Genomic DNA, 15,487 nt, shown 5'->3' on the forward strand with positions numbered 1-15,487 from the left:
TGCGTTTCTTAGTTTCTGTCATTTCAACAAGAAAGTAAAGCTGGCCATATACTTTTTGAATGTTTGCCGATTCCTGCTGAATTGGCCAAAATGCAAGCCTCATGCGGCCTTGTCAGCGCCCACTGGCTCGCCAAAGGCCAATTTTTGTTAATGAGAGGAGTTGGTTGAAAAATTCTCAGATGAACAGCACCTGCATATCCTCAGATGCAGGTGTTATTCATGTACTCAGCAACTGCTGGAGCAGCAGCAGCTAAATAAATTAGCTGGCAGCAGGGATTCCTCCATGCTGTTTAGTGTGGATGGGGAATTGATGGCTTTTAAACTCAGGCATCTGACTGCAAAAAAGTTATGAAATAGAGTTTACCTGAATACACTAGTAAAGTACAATAAACCATAGCTAACAATACAAGTTCAGCTTTCATTAGTCTGACTGCATTAAACTAAAATTAGCTGCTATTTATTATGGTTTGTTGCCCATTATTATTGCTGCTTGAATTGTTTATATAAGGAGTAAATACTTTCTGAACAGCACAAAGACATAAAAATGTCACTTCTTGGAGAGAGAACGGTAAGAACTAAAAATGCTTCTCCCTTCTTGATACCACTAACATCCTACTCTTCCGTCTAATAAAGACTGAAATTTGAAGGAGAAATTGTACTAACCAAAAATGTACTTACCATAACATATTTATAGATTAGGTTATAGGAAGAGGTAGGTCTTTTCATTTCGTCAATGCTAAAGACACACATACTTGAAGCTAAACTGACACACAATTCCAAACATTTCTACATCAGAAACTTAAATATGTCTGACGTGAAAGTAACTGCAATAGTAGACCATTGACCTTTGGAAATTCAATTTAATGGGTTGGAGAATAATGCTGATTTGCTGTTTTTGTATGATTAAGTATAGATGATCTAGCAAAGCTTAAAACAGTCTGTTAAGGTTCACCTTTATGTTCTAAACATGTTCATTAACCAGTTGACATCCGGAGGGCTAGCGGATCCGGAATTAAAGGTAAGGGGTCAGGAGGGGGGAGATGGCGGCACTCGCGATCGGGGGGGGGCTCCCGAAATTCACCCTATACAACCGATCTGTAGAAACGAGCGGGTCTTTCCTGCCCGAGCGCGCTAGGGGGCGCGCGCGAGCAGGAAAAAAATGCCGTCTGGAGACGGCAACCCGCTGATGCGAGTCTGCCGTCCGTCCGTTTTTTCGGGCGGACGGCAAGAGGTTAAAGAGGATCTGACCCTTGTGTGTGTTCTTTTATTCTGTTGTGCAAATATTCTGCTAAGTTTTTGACTACATAAACTCATAGCATGCAGTGTTTCCTTTTAATATACTACCACGTAATGAACTTCAGCTTTTTTACCTGTGATCTTCCACACTCAGGAGTCTATGCGTTTAGCCATGATGGCAGAGAAGCAGGAAGCAGTGCAGCGGATGGAGATGGAGAAAGAAGAACTTCTATCTGAGTGTGAAAACATAAAGCAGAAACTGAATGCAGAGATAGTCCGCCTGCAGGAAGACAAAGAAGAGAGCCTGTACAGAGTGGAGAATGAGAAACAAAAGGTAAGGAACTTTAGTTTAATTAAGGATATATATTAATACTTCCACCTCTGTGGTTTGTGACTAAATGGCTTGTGGCTGCCGTTTCAACTATTAGAATGACTGCAGTTGGCTATAGGACTACTTTGAATGGAATATAGTTCTGAATATATTGCCATGGGTCTAAATCATATTCCATCTGCCATCTTAGTGCTAATTTCAGTTGTTTGTGGATAAGTAGAGTTCCCTTTTTCAGGCTTTACTCCAGAAGGAGACTGAGAAGAATTTCCTAAGTGAGCGGCTGATGCAGGTCCAAAGAGAGTTTTCTGACACTAGGCTGGATGCTGAGAGGTTTAGACGTGAGACTCAAGTCAGACAAGATCAGGACAAGGTCAGTAGTTACTATGAAACTCAGTCTTTCATAAGGTGGCCATACCTTAAAAAAGGTTATATGTGTTCCCTGCATGTGTGCCATACTGTAACATTGGTCAATGACCTTGAAACATGATGATCCACCTTAATATGGCTACACTGAAAATACTGCATAGTAATGTGTATAATATGTAAAAAATATGAAAGTAACCCTTGATCTTCCTGTTTGACTTGAGCAGACACTGCTGGATGGTGTTTCTTCAGAACTAAAAGCATTGCAGATGGAGTTTGAGGATGCTGTGTCAGCTCACTCTAAAGAGAACAAGAGTCTATGTGAGCGAGTCAAACAACTCAGCCAAGACAGGGAGAGCCTAACCAAAGAGGTAAGCTGTATTATTCAAATCGGATTTTATGACCACTTCTTATTAATTTTTGTGTCAAAAATGTATTCTGCATGTGCGTGACTGGAAATATGATAGTTGAATTCTATTAGATATTGACAAAACAGTTTTAAGAAAGTCAGAACACAGATAGATAATTTTTACCCTCTTGCAGGTGGAAGAACTGAGAACTCAACTGCGTGTAGCAGAAGATGCCAGAGATGGGTTGCGCAGAGACATAATTGAAGTACAGCGCCTGCTGCGAGAGATGGAAGAGACCTGTGAAATTCAGAGGAAGGAATCCCTAGAGCTGCGTCGTGATCTCGGAGATCTGACTCGAGAAAAAGAAACTCTACAGCAATCCAATACTGATCTGAGAGCATCCATTAAGAAGACAGAGGCAGAGAAGAGCGGGTAAATTACACAGTAGTGAGATTTAGTGAGGTTGGCTGGAATATGGATGGGATATGGCTGGAATATGGAGGCTATGTATTAATGTCATAGCATGCTGTGATTTTTAAGGAGCATTGGCTACCTTGCTCCAGGGGTTTGTCCAGCCCTACCCTAGGCACAAGAATAGCGCCAAAGATGTCATAGATTACCTTCTGTGCCAATTACCTTATCATTGAAGCAGTACATCACAAACTGTGCCTATTATGGTTTTGTCGTTGAATATAGTGTGTCTCTTCTTAACTTTATTGTATGATGATGTTTTTCTTTATTCCCTATTATTTACTTAGTACATCCTAGTGTGTTGGCTGCTCCCACTGACTGAGTGTCTATGCTTTCCAAGGAGTCCCAAAGACTTATGCTGACCCCAGTTTACAACTGGGACCAATCAAATGGAATGCAGAAGCCAGTCTGTCCTATCCAGGAGCCAGCTCCATTGACAACAGCTAGATTGAACCTCAAACGTTAGGCACCAGCTGTGATTTTTAAGGAGCATTGGCTACCTTGCTCCAGGGGTTTGTCCAGCCCTACCCTAGGCACAAGAATAGCGCCAAAGATGTCATAGATTACCTTCTGTGCCAATTACCTTATCATTGAAGCAGTACATCACAAACTGTGCCTATTATGGTTTTGTCGTTGAATATAGTGTGTCTCTTCTTAACTTTATTGTATGATGATGTTTTTCTTTATTCCCTATTATTTACTTAGTACATCCTAGTGTGTTGGCTGCTCCCACTGACTGAGTGTCTATGCTTTCCAAGGAGTCCCTCAGGATTTTAAAATATCTAAAATCACTTTGTCTTGTATAGGGTTTTACTAAACTCTTAGGTTAGTATGTGGAGATTCATTTGATAGGCAGGTGAACCCCAGGAACCTATCAGCGTTGCCCCGGGGTGCAGGTATCACTGTTTGAGAAACTCTGAAATACAATCTAGTAAAAGAAGAAATAAAAATAGATATGAACGAAAGAGTCAGTTGTGAACTTGGAACTGAAATAATGGATACATTATGTATTTATTTAAATATATCGTTTTTGTTGAGACCATTGTGGTATTCAGCATAATACATTTATTACTCCCTTGACACATTTTAACCCACTTCTTCAGGACTGTTATAGAGAATACTTGCTCGAAGCTTCACTTATATGGTCTGTGTATTTGGCCTTTGGAAATTCCATTTAATAGGAGGTTAATTTATAATTGAGGATATAGTAAACATACTATATCCTCAATTACTTACAAGCACTCAGCGTTTGTACCTCGCTCTCCTTCCTGAACACTGTCACAGGGGGCTGGGTGAGTGGGTCGGGAGGAGAGATAAGCCTCCTGTGACAGCACTGGCTGTCTCTGCCCACACACCGCTCTCCTGACCTGTGACAGGAGGCTGAGCGGTGCGGGGAGGAGAGACGCCGGCCGCTCACAGCGCTTTCCTCCCACATCGCTCGGCCGTCTGTGACAGTTTGCCTTCTCCCCGCAGGGACACAGAGCAGCGCCCAGCAGGGAGGAGAGAATACACAGATGCACCGCTGTATCGGCAGAAAAATTGCACTTTCAGCGGCCAATATATCGGTGCATCCCTAATAGACACCCACCGAAAAACTAACATAGGAAATTTTGGTGACGTTGACCTTAAAGTGAGAATAGTATACAGTATAATGATGTGTATAGATATTAGAGCAGTAAAACACACTAATAATTGTAAGCAGAAAATAATTCTATTCAATGAATGTCTATGTCTCTGTCCTTCAGTCTGCAGGTGGCTATAGAGGAGAAACAGCAACGAATGGCTGTATTGCAGGAGGCAAAGTCATGTGTTGAGCGTGAAGCAGCACAACTGAGGACTAGCCTTCGAGAAGTGGAAAGATCTCGTATAGAGGCTCGTAGACAGCTCCAAGAACTAAGGAGACAGGTGTGCATTGGATGTCACTTAATTTATCAATAGATCTGCCAGTTACTGCATTCTTTATACCAATGTTTAGCAGCTTCAGAAAGCCCACAAAATAAATCACATTTGAAACTCTAGCCAAATGTAAGAAATACCTGAAAACAGAGTAATATATGTCTCAAAAATGATTGTGTGTTTTTAGATACAGGTAGTGTAATATAATTTTATTAGCTTCCTTCAATACCCTACACAGCAAAATTCTGACTGGAGGGAGGGCCAACAATGTCAGGTAACAGGCTCTATTGCTTTGTGTAGTGCTGTAAGTGCAACCATGTAAGCATGCTTACAGAAGGAGAGAGCAAAGAGACTATTTCATCAGTGTGCTGCTGACCCTTCTTGGTTCGGGTACCCTTTTCTTAAATATAAGTATTCAACTGTGTATATAGTGTGCAGCTGTACCACATAATAAGGGCTGCAACAACTAATTGATTAAATTAATAATAATCGATTATGAGAATAGTTGGCAACCAATCGGTTAAAATAATATTTTTAATGCAACCAATCGATTAATCGAAAAAAAAATCGGGCAACTAATCAATTATGTACATAATCGTTAGCTGCAGCCCTACACATAATAGTTGTTCATTTATTTAATGATACAAGTGTAAATAGAATTTGGATTCACAGTTCTCCAATGCACACAGGTGAAGACGCTGGGTGGAGAGAGCAGCCAGAAGGAGCAAGAGGTGGCTGAACTACAGGCACGGATCCAGCAGGAAGAGCAAAAGGAACAACAGAGCCGCAGAGAGTCATTGGAGCTGAGACAGCGTATTACAGAGAGCGAGGCAGAGAGAGAGGCCGCTCGTAGAGAGGTGTGGGATATTCTGAAATACCATCACATACTACATGACCATGTGTAACAATATCTTCCTGGTTACAAATGTGTATCTAAAACACTTAATACACAAAGAGCAAAGCGGAGAGAGAGGCCACTCGTAGTGAGGTGCGGGATATTCTGAAATTTCCATCACACACTACATGACTATGTGTAATAATATCTTCCTGGTTACAAATGTGTATCTAAAACACTTAATACACAAAGAGCAAAGCGGAGAGAGAGGCCACTCGTAGAGAGGTGCGGGGTATTCTGACATTTCCATCACATACTACAACACCATGTGTAATAATATCTTCCTGGTTACAAATATGTATCTAAAACACCTAATAAACATGCATATCTTCAGCTTTTGAATTCTGTAGGAAGTTTTTCTTATCTATATATGTTATGAGTATTTTAGAAATACTATTGTAGTACCCTGTCTGGTACTGTTCTATAGATAATACAGTGTTTACATTTTTTATGTGGAGAGCTAAATGGGAGGTCGGTCAAGAAGGATGAGGTCATCATGACATCTTTCAGTACAGTTTATCTGTACCTTTGTTTCCTGCAGAGATGACTTATTTAACTAGTACGCAAAGGGGCAATTCAGCTAGTAATCGCTTTCCAGTCTATTTAATGTGCACTTTTATTAAGTAAACCTGTATCAGAACAATACAGCATGGCAGGCAGATAGCTAGCATTTTCTGATGGAGAGGTCAGAAACAATAACCTCCATATTTTTCTCATGGTCGGTTTATATAAAGCTGCGGTTCAGATAACAGGATGCTTGAGTCTGAGCAGCACACAAACCCTTCAGCTGATGTACATCAGGGGCGTAGATAACCCCCCCGAAGGTCCTGGCAGTGGTGTAGCGAGAGGGGGCAGAGGGGGACACGTGCTCCAGAGCGCCCGTCTGAAGAACATCCACAGACGGGCATGGCTGCCTAAAGGGATGCCTTGGATGTCCTGTTTGATAAAACATTGGTGACGGCTGGAGGAGAGCTGTATTTCACTGACACTGATGTTTTATCAAACAGTACATCCCCTGCATCCCTCCAGACTTACATATGCCTGCCTGGCTCTGGATGATCTGTAGGAGGCAGGGTGTCCTACCAGGATCAGAAGGATGCATGGAGACAGAGCAGGCAATCAGGTAGCAGGGGCTGGGGAGTGGAGGGGGCGTTTGTATTATCTGTGAGCAGTGAGTATACTTCTCTTTTTAATCTTAAGTCCACTGTGTTGCAAAGTCCAGAGTCTAATGCTTTCCTATGTCCCGAGTCTAGTGCGTTCCTAAGGGCCTGTGCACATCTAGACGACACATCACCGCACGGCAATCGTGCACGATTCTGCGCGGTCAAGAGTCGCCTAGGTGTGCACTGATCGTGCTGTAGGTGCCAATATTTTCTAACGGCACCCCAGTTGCACCGGGCAGATTGCACGGTTTCCCGCCACGATTCCACCCGTGTTTCCAAACATGATCCCTGCTAAAACAGCCGCACGTCGTGTACCTTTTTTCTGAGATTGCCGCGCAGATATCACCCCATTGAAATCAATGGGGCCGCATGGCAATCGCGGCCTGCATTGTGCAGGACCGCACGATCCTGGGACGCGCGTTCCCGGGTTGCGTAGGCCTGCAGCGGGCCTGAGTCCCGAGTCAAGTGTCAATTGCGTTCCTATGTCAAGCTCATAAAGAGAACATGTCACCTCCGAATGCTATCACACAGGAACTTGTTAACCACTTTGTGATAGCAATAAAGTTATCATGAGTATATGAGTATGAGTATCATGAGAATAGAATAAAGTAAAAAAATACAAGAAATTAAAATAAAAAAACGGATAAAAAGTCAAACAAAAAAAACAAAAACATTATTAATAATACTAATCCGCAGAGCCCAACCTGAGACTCCGCACAGCCCACCTAAGACTCCGCACAGCCCACCTGAGACCCCCACAGGCTACCTAAGACCCCTCCAGCCCACCTGAAACTCTGCACAGCACACCAGGCCAGCTGAGACACTGCACAGCCCACCTGAGACTCCGCACAGCCCACCAAAGACCCCCACAGGCTACCTAAGACCCCTCCAGCCCACCTGAAACTCTGCACAGCCCACCAGGCCACCTAATACCCCTCACAGCCCACCTGAGACTCCTCACACAGCATTCCTGAGACTCCACACAGCCATCCTGAGACTCCTCACAGCCATCCTGAGACCCTGGAGACAGCAGGCCACCACCCTGGAGCAACACAGGATATGTAGCTTCATATTATTCTGTGCTATATAATGTATTCCTGGGATTTATAGTCCTCTGTAGCTGGTGGTATTCTGCATTGATGTATAATGTATTGCTATGTGGTGGGCCTCCATGGTGGGTCAGTGGACTTCTGTGCTCCCTTCTTTTGGTGCGGCAGCACCCCTCCTGAACCCCCATAGAGTATAGGCTTGAAATCACTCAAGTCTCTCCTCTATGACAGATTAGAAGGGGCAACGCCAGGAAAATTGAAGCAAGCCCAGAAGTGGCTCCTAAATTACCAAAGCAGTACTGGAGAATGAGGGGATTTGAAGGTGGATCAGGAAGGGAAAACATAGGCAAGGGAACAGCTTGTCTAGAGCATTGACTTATGGATTGATTTGTGGGGGCGCTAATAAAAGACTTTTCCCCGGACGCCTAATTTTTTACACAGATAGAGCTTTCTTTTGGTGCTATTTGATTGCCGCTGTTTTTTTTTCTTTAATTTTTTCATATGAATGAAAAAGACCAAAAATTGTGGGAAAAAAATATTTTCAACTTTTTGTTATACAACTTTTGTTTTTGTTATACAAAATATCAAATAAAATCAAATTTCTTCCTAAAGTTAGGCCAAAATGTATTCTGCTAAATGTTTTTGGTTAAAAAAAAACAATAAGTGTATACTAAGTGGTTTGTATGAAGTGGTAGGTACCAATTATGTCTTTTTTTAAACGTGGTTTTTATCCATATGGTGTCAAACAACAAAATCGGTATTGCTCAGGGTAAAGGATTGGTTTAGGAATTATATGGCTGGTAAACTTTTTCAAACCTTGGTGTGTCTGCTAGATAAAGTCTTATAATTTGAGATAGCTGAACCCCCCAGGAAAAAAAATGATCTACGGCCCTGACGTACATATGTGTATTTGGTGCCTTAGTCATATTCCGGTTGTGATTATATTTTTGTTCTCCAAAAAATTATTGGTGTTTTCAAGTGACAGTCTATCCAAAACTGGATGCAGCTGTGAGATCTCCTATCACATGGTCCCATTCTCTAAAATGAAAGACAAATAAAAAAATTCTCAAGAAATATAACAAGGTGGTTGGTGATTTAATATAGTCTACCCACATCCTAAATAGAAGATTTGGTTAGAATTACCAATTTAAATTTCTCCCAAAACTCACTTTTAAGGCATTCCATCTGTCAAGATTGCCAATAAGTGTGCTTATTTCAGCTCTCAGCTAAACTTTCAAGCCCTCAAATGGCTGGTGTCATTGCTGATCACATGGGCAGCACCATGACAACTGCAATCCAAATAGAGGCTAAGATGGCACCTTCCTTGGCTGTAAACCACAAGAGGGTGTAGCTCTGTTACCCAGTGACCCTATAGGTGTTTTATAACTGTCTGGTATGCCACATAGACAGCCCCATTGTTTTCCAGTGCTGTCACAATATCAGTTATTACTCTTTATGATCCATGTATTAAATAGATAGTATTGGCACCAGTGAGATTTATACTGGTCATACACTGCCCAATCTTCTGAAATAATTTCAGTAGCTACCCCTCCTTGCTTACAAAAGGTGCATGGGCAGCAAGCAGATCTAATCATTATCTACTCTGCTACTGATCACGAGGGACAAAAAAATCTTAATGCAAGATAAACATCTCTGTTCTTGTATGCACATGCCATATGGCTTTGGTTTGCCACACACGATCTGGAGGCTCAGAAGGTGTGGTAAATTATAGGATGTGTCTGGTTTGGCCATTTGAGTGTATACCCACATCTGGGTAGCCAGACCTTTCTATGTTTGGTATGATTGCACAGATTCCCTGCACAAAAGCTGAAATGGTTGACTCGTTGAAGGTATATGTGGTAGAGTAGCTCTGAACTAATGTGGTCACAGTGCTGTTGTATTGTATTTCCAAAACACTCTTTTATGACTGTGTGCTGATTACTGGTACTATACAGTAAGCATTACCCAATTAGGTTGATGTGGTGTGTGGTGTGTGGATTCTCCAAAAGTAATTTGATGTAATAAGGCAAAGTAATCATAATGAAAACTGGCAGATGATATTAACAGTAAGCTTCTCGGAAAGCCCAGCAGGCATGTCCCTGCCGGTATATGAACTCTGTAAACTGCCAAAGTTTTGCTAATTTTTATATTCTCTGAACTCCTTAGATACTGGCTCTGCAGCAGCGGCTGTCAGCTTTAGAGACCTCTTCCCGCCAGTGTGAGAAAGAACTTGAGCAGAGACTCAGCGAGAGCCGAGCAGGGGAGCAAAGGCTACAGGAGGGATGCAAGACACTGCAGGAGCAGCTGCAGCGAGTTACAAGTGAGGCTGCAGATCTCAAGCTTAAGCTTGGAGCGTGTGAAACTCGAGTTCGAGCCCTTGACTCTGAACTGAACAGGATCCAGACAGCACGCAGGGATGCAGAAAACCATTTAAACAGCCTTTACTCAGCATTCAGGAACACTCTGGGCATTAGGGGCCGCAGTCCCTCACCTCTTAGAGCTGGCTCTCCAAGTAAAGGTGAGATATTGTGGTGGACTTTAAAGTGGACATTAAACGGCTATGACATCTTGCTTTGTATGGGACAGAAAGCAAATAAGGGTTACCATTACCTGTTCACCCCACAGGGAGTGGCAACCTCCATGTGACTCAATGAGGGGACCAGGTATGCTGCCCAGGTATGATGGCCACTCACAAACACTAGAGATGCCATAGAGCCTATCAGACATACACACCACTGGTTTGGGAGTGTACCCCTTTTTCTTAGGTATCTAACTCCAAGCACCTCTTCCTTCACCAATGCTAATATCCTTGCAGGCTGGAGTTAGCATGGTAGAGGTCCTAATGTTTGTTGCCTCCTTGCCATAGGGATACCAGCCTGTATACATGGTGTAATGCCTAAGTAGTAGGGATGCTCCGATACCGATACAAGCATCGGTATCGGCGGCGATACCGAGTATTTGCATGAGTATTCGTAGTCGTGCAAATACTCTGATACAAAAAACGAGTACCTGTGCCGGGTCCGCCATCTTCAAGGACCCGAAACTGCCGCACACAGGACCTCCATAGCATCTTCAAAGAAACTAGATGGCCGCGAACTCCTCCTCCAAGTCCTCGGTCATCTGCTCCATTCTGACCTCTTCCCCCGCTGATTGGCCGATTGGATGATTGACAGGCTTCCTCACCAGTCAGGAGTGACTGGTGAGGAAGCCTGTCATCATCCAATCGGCCAATCAGCGGGAGAAGAGGTCAGAATGGAGCAGATGACTAGGCTGTGACACGGAGTGGCTGAAGGAGACGGAGAAGACGACACAGCAGGTTAGTACTGACACACCTCATGGGGCTGGGCACAAAAATGCTGTTTACCGGCATATATTATTTAAAAAAAAGAAAATAACTATGTAGATATTGCTAACTAAGGCTTGTATCCCCCTAGTGGTCAAAATAGATGAGCACATGTCCAGACTGCAGACCAGAACACAGTGTGGCACAGCTACAGCCAATTCTGTATAACTGGCTTTATATTATTATTACATTTTCTTATAATATAAAGCCAGGTATGCAGAATTGGATATAGCTGTGCCACACTGTGTTCTGGTCTGCAGTCTGGACATGTGCTCATCTATTTTGACCACTAGGGGGATACAAGCCTTAGTTAGCAATATCTACATAGTTATTTTCTTTTTTTAAAGTAATATATGCCGGTAAACAGCATTTTTGTGCCCAGCCCCATGAGGTGCGGCAGTACTAACCTGCTGTGTCGTCTTCTCCGTCTGCTTCAGCCACTCCGTGTCACAGCCTAGTCATCTGCTCCATTCTGACCTCTTCTCCCGCTGATTGGCCGATTGGATGATGACAGGCTTCCTCACCAGTCACTCGTGACTGGTGAGGAAGCCTGTCAATCATCCAATCGGCCAATCAGCGGGAGAAGAGATCAGAATGGAGCAGATGACTAGGCTATGACACGGAGTGGCTGAAGCAGATGGAGAAGGCGACACAGCAGGTTAGTACTGCAGCACCGCATGGGGGCTGGGCACACAAAATGCTGTTTAACTGCATATAACATTTTTTTAAAGACATTAAATAAAGAAATAACTATGTAGATATTGCTAACTAAGGCTTGCATCCCCCTAGTGGAGAAAATAGATGAGCGCGTGTCCAGACTCCAGACCAGAACACAGTGCATAGTGTGGCACAGCTATATCCAATTCTGCATACCTGGCTTTATATTATAAAAAAATGTAATAATAATATAAAGCCAGTTATACAGAATTGGATATATCTGTGCCACACTATATACTGTGTTCTGGAGTCTGGACATGTGCTCATCTATTTTCACCACTAGGGGGATACAAGCCTTAGTTAGCAATGGCATGATCTAAATATTCAGTTCATTTCATTATTCAATGTCTTTTTTTTTATATTATAAAATGTATAATATAATATATAAAAAAAAAGACATTGAATAATGAAATGAACTGAATATTTAGATCATGCCATTGCTAACTAAGGCTTGTATCCCCATAGTGGGGAAAATAGATGAGCACATGTCCAGACTCCAGAACAGTGTATTATTGTATAGTGTGGATATAGCTGTGCCACACTATACAGTGTTCTGGTCTGGAGTCTGGACATGTGCTCATCTGTTTTCCCCACTATGGGAATACAATCCTTAGTTAGCAATGGCATGATAAATATTCATTTGATGTTCATTTCATGTTCATGTTCTTCATAATATTAAGAAACTGACCTAAAATCATGATTTTGTATTGCTTTAGAAAAAATGTGACCTGTCCCTTTAAGAAAAAGTATCGGTACTCGTACTCGGTCTTAAAAAAGTGGTATCGGAGCATCCCTACTAAGTAGCATAGGGTGGTAGGGACTGTTTTTGTTTTTTCACTTTTCAATTCAGATATAGAAACCTGTCATGAAAGAAACACGGCAAGTAGTATTTCTTTACCTCTGCTTCTGAAGATATAGTTGCCTGGCTTTCTTTCACTTTAATGCCTTTCAATGGCTTTCTTTGAATTCAATGATTTCTATATGCTGGGTAGAAGGTTTATACATTAGCCCCATAATCATGTTGCAAGCAAAATTCTTCAAGCAGAAGATTCTACTGTATTACTGTCACCTTAGCTGAGTGAGACATGGTTAAAACAACTGAAGACATGACAAATTGCCCAGAGCAGCTTTATACGGTAAGTAGGTGAAACAGAAAAATAAATATGAACTGATTTTCCTGCCTTTATAAATAGACCTCTTATTTATCCCTCTCCTGATCACTTTTTAATGCCATACATATATGTATACAGGACTTGCTGGATCAGTTAGTTCATTTCTGGAAGGAAGGCGGACTCCAGGCTCTCGCAGTGGCTCCCCAGATCGCAGCCGCTCTCCGTACCCCGAGCTTGAACCTGAGACTGTAAAAGCAGCACTAAAGAACCTTCAGCAGGAACTGAGGGAGACTCAGAGGGAGAGGGTAAGGAACTAGAAAGCATGACACTGTGACTACAGGATTAATAAGGGTCATTGATGGAAAGAAAAAAAATATACAGACGTTTTTTATAATAACTCCCGGAATTTACCAAATTAGTGAAAAGTGGCCAAGCAGTTAAATGCACAGTTAAAGCTAAACTCCAGAAATGATGCATTTTTTTAAACTTACATTGGCCCAGCTTGGTTACATCTACTTCTTCATATTTCATATACACATTGGCAGAAATTCACTGTAGTAGCCTCTGCCACACACAGCCAGCGCTGGTCTCTTCCAGGTGCTGCTTAAGTGACTTGCTATCTGTATACTGAACACAAGCAGTCGCTGGCTCGGCACCTCCACCATTCAGTCAACGTCTTGTATTTTTCAATGAATACAAGGTATTCTCTGATTGGACAAGGAGGAGATTGTGTTGTCACCAGCACCTTCTCTCTTCCTTGACCAGTTAAAGAACGTCTTATATTCATGAAAAATTAAAAGATGTTGGCTAAATGGGCGGTTCCAGGTGGCAGGTGCCAAGCGAGGTACTCCCTGTGTACAGTATAAAGACAGGAAGCTGCTTCAACATCACCTAGAAGAGACCAGCACTGACTGTATGCAGCAAAGGCTACTCTGCTTCCCCAGTGACCCCCTGGATGTGAGATATGAAGAATTAGATGTACCCAAGCTGGATCAATGTAAGTTTTAACCCCTTCGTGACGGAGGCCTTTTTTTCATTTTTTTGTACCCATGTTATATTCCACATTTTAGGCCATAATCCCTGGAGCTCAGCTTTAAAGTACAAAGCTGTCAGGTTGCTTCTGCATTTACTGTTACAGCTTTGTCTATGTCATCTGCCTGCTGATAAACTATGGGGTCCTCCTGGTGCTCTTCTTGTTCTTTAAGTTTCCTACAAACCTGTTAGATTCACAGCACTGGAATAGATGGAATGCAATAGCGACTGAATAGCTCACAGTACAGATCCTTCCACTCTGATAACTGATTTCTGTTGTGCAGGGAAGTGTGCAAAGATCACATAAAGAAAGATTTTAGCCAATTATATAAACACTATTTTAAAATTCACCTACGTTTTTTTTTTAAATAAATGCATGACTGAAATAACTGTTTTTATACATTCACCTGGATTTTGGCTTTAACAGTTTACATTTTCATTATTTAATATACTATTTAAAAAGCAATTTACCCAACACTAAGCAGAGATTTTGTATAGTCAATGGTAAAGAATGGCTTTTCTAGAGTGCACTTTGTCTTCACCAAGCTAGCACATGGTCTTCTGTCATTTTGGGATCAATAAATAAGAGATAGGTCTAGCACATAAATGCACTATAATAAGTGTTACCAATATCAAATAATATTTATTTTACTTCCATCCCTAAAAACTGAAATTTCCATTAACAGCATCTCCTTTCTCTGACAGGATGAGACCGGCATGTCGCTGCATAGACAGCTGGGTGATCGCACAGATCAGTGTGAGAGATTGCAGAGCCAGCTGCAGAAACTCCAGAGACAGGTCACGGAGCTCCAAGAAGGTATATATATATTTCAATGAATAATCATTACATGCTGGACAAGCCATTATCCCTGCTGTGTACCCACACAATTGCCTTGCTAGAATTGCCTGAGGTTTATACTTTTTCTCTGGGATTTGCCTGTGAATATGTAAGAAATGTTACTCCAATTTATATCACTCTAAGCATTGCATTTGATATTGAATTGGTGTAGGTGTTATGAAGATGATGATGCAGCCCAGTATCTAGGTGTGAACAGGCCTAGCAAGGCCTAGTGTCCAGGGTTAAACACAAGACAAAATCTGGCATTGTAATCTCCCCTTGCTTTAATAGGCCTTTTGGGGATGGGGAAGAAGTCAGTAGCCATGTGTGAGCTCTAAGATGGCTGCTGGAGTTTATGCAAGGCTTTATTTCCCAGGTCCTGAAATGTACAGAGCAGTAGAGTAGCAGGGAAAGATAATTGTATGTTGCTGCTGTCATGGAGGGAGGGGGAGGGGTCCACTGTAAATTACCCTATTACTTTGAAAAGTTTACTTTAACTGGTTTCTAACTAGATTGGCCTTACAGTGTCTGCATGACATTAGATAGCAAGCTCCCGTAGGACAGAGACTGATTTAAATAATTTTGTGTGCTCTGCAAAGTGTTTGGTAAAATGCCGATGGTATATGAATATGGGAAATATACAAGTACTTGGTGTAACAGAATTGTGCAGACAAGTTAGACATTTCTGAGA

At 42.1% G+C, this 15,487-nt stretch overlaps 1 protein-coding gene across 1 annotated transcript in view; it reads left to right on the plus strand.

The window, feature by feature from the left end:
* CROCC2 (ciliary rootlet coiled-coil, rootletin family member 2) overlaps positions 1-15,487 on the plus strand; it is a 117,277-nt gene that overhangs the window by 80,380 nt on the left and 21,410 nt on the right. Inside the window, exons 22-30 of the mRNA XM_018567897.1 lie at positions 1,391-1,570; positions 1,803-1,937; positions 2,158-2,301; positions 2,474-2,712; positions 4,497-4,656; positions 5,337-5,504; positions 9,921-10,272; positions 13,065-13,231; positions 14,664-14,775. Coding sequence (XP_018423399.1) covers positions 1,391-1,570; positions 1,803-1,937; positions 2,158-2,301; positions 2,474-2,712; positions 4,497-4,656; positions 5,337-5,504; positions 9,921-10,272; positions 13,065-13,231; positions 14,664-14,775 — 1,657 coding nt within the window. The remainder of the gene's footprint in view (positions 1-1,390; positions 1,571-1,802; positions 1,938-2,157; positions 2,302-2,473; positions 2,713-4,496; positions 4,657-5,336; positions 5,505-9,920; positions 10,273-13,064; positions 13,232-14,663; positions 14,776-15,487) is intronic.

The sequence above is a fragment of the Nanorana parkeri genome, unplaced genomic scaffold (assembly GCF_000935625.1).
Source record: "Nanorana parkeri isolate BGI_ZX_2015 unplaced genomic scaffold, ASM93562v1 scaffold1114, whole genome shotgun sequence".
Lineage (NCBI taxonomy): Eukaryota > Metazoa > Chordata > Amphibia > Anura > Dicroglossidae > Nanorana > Nanorana parkeri.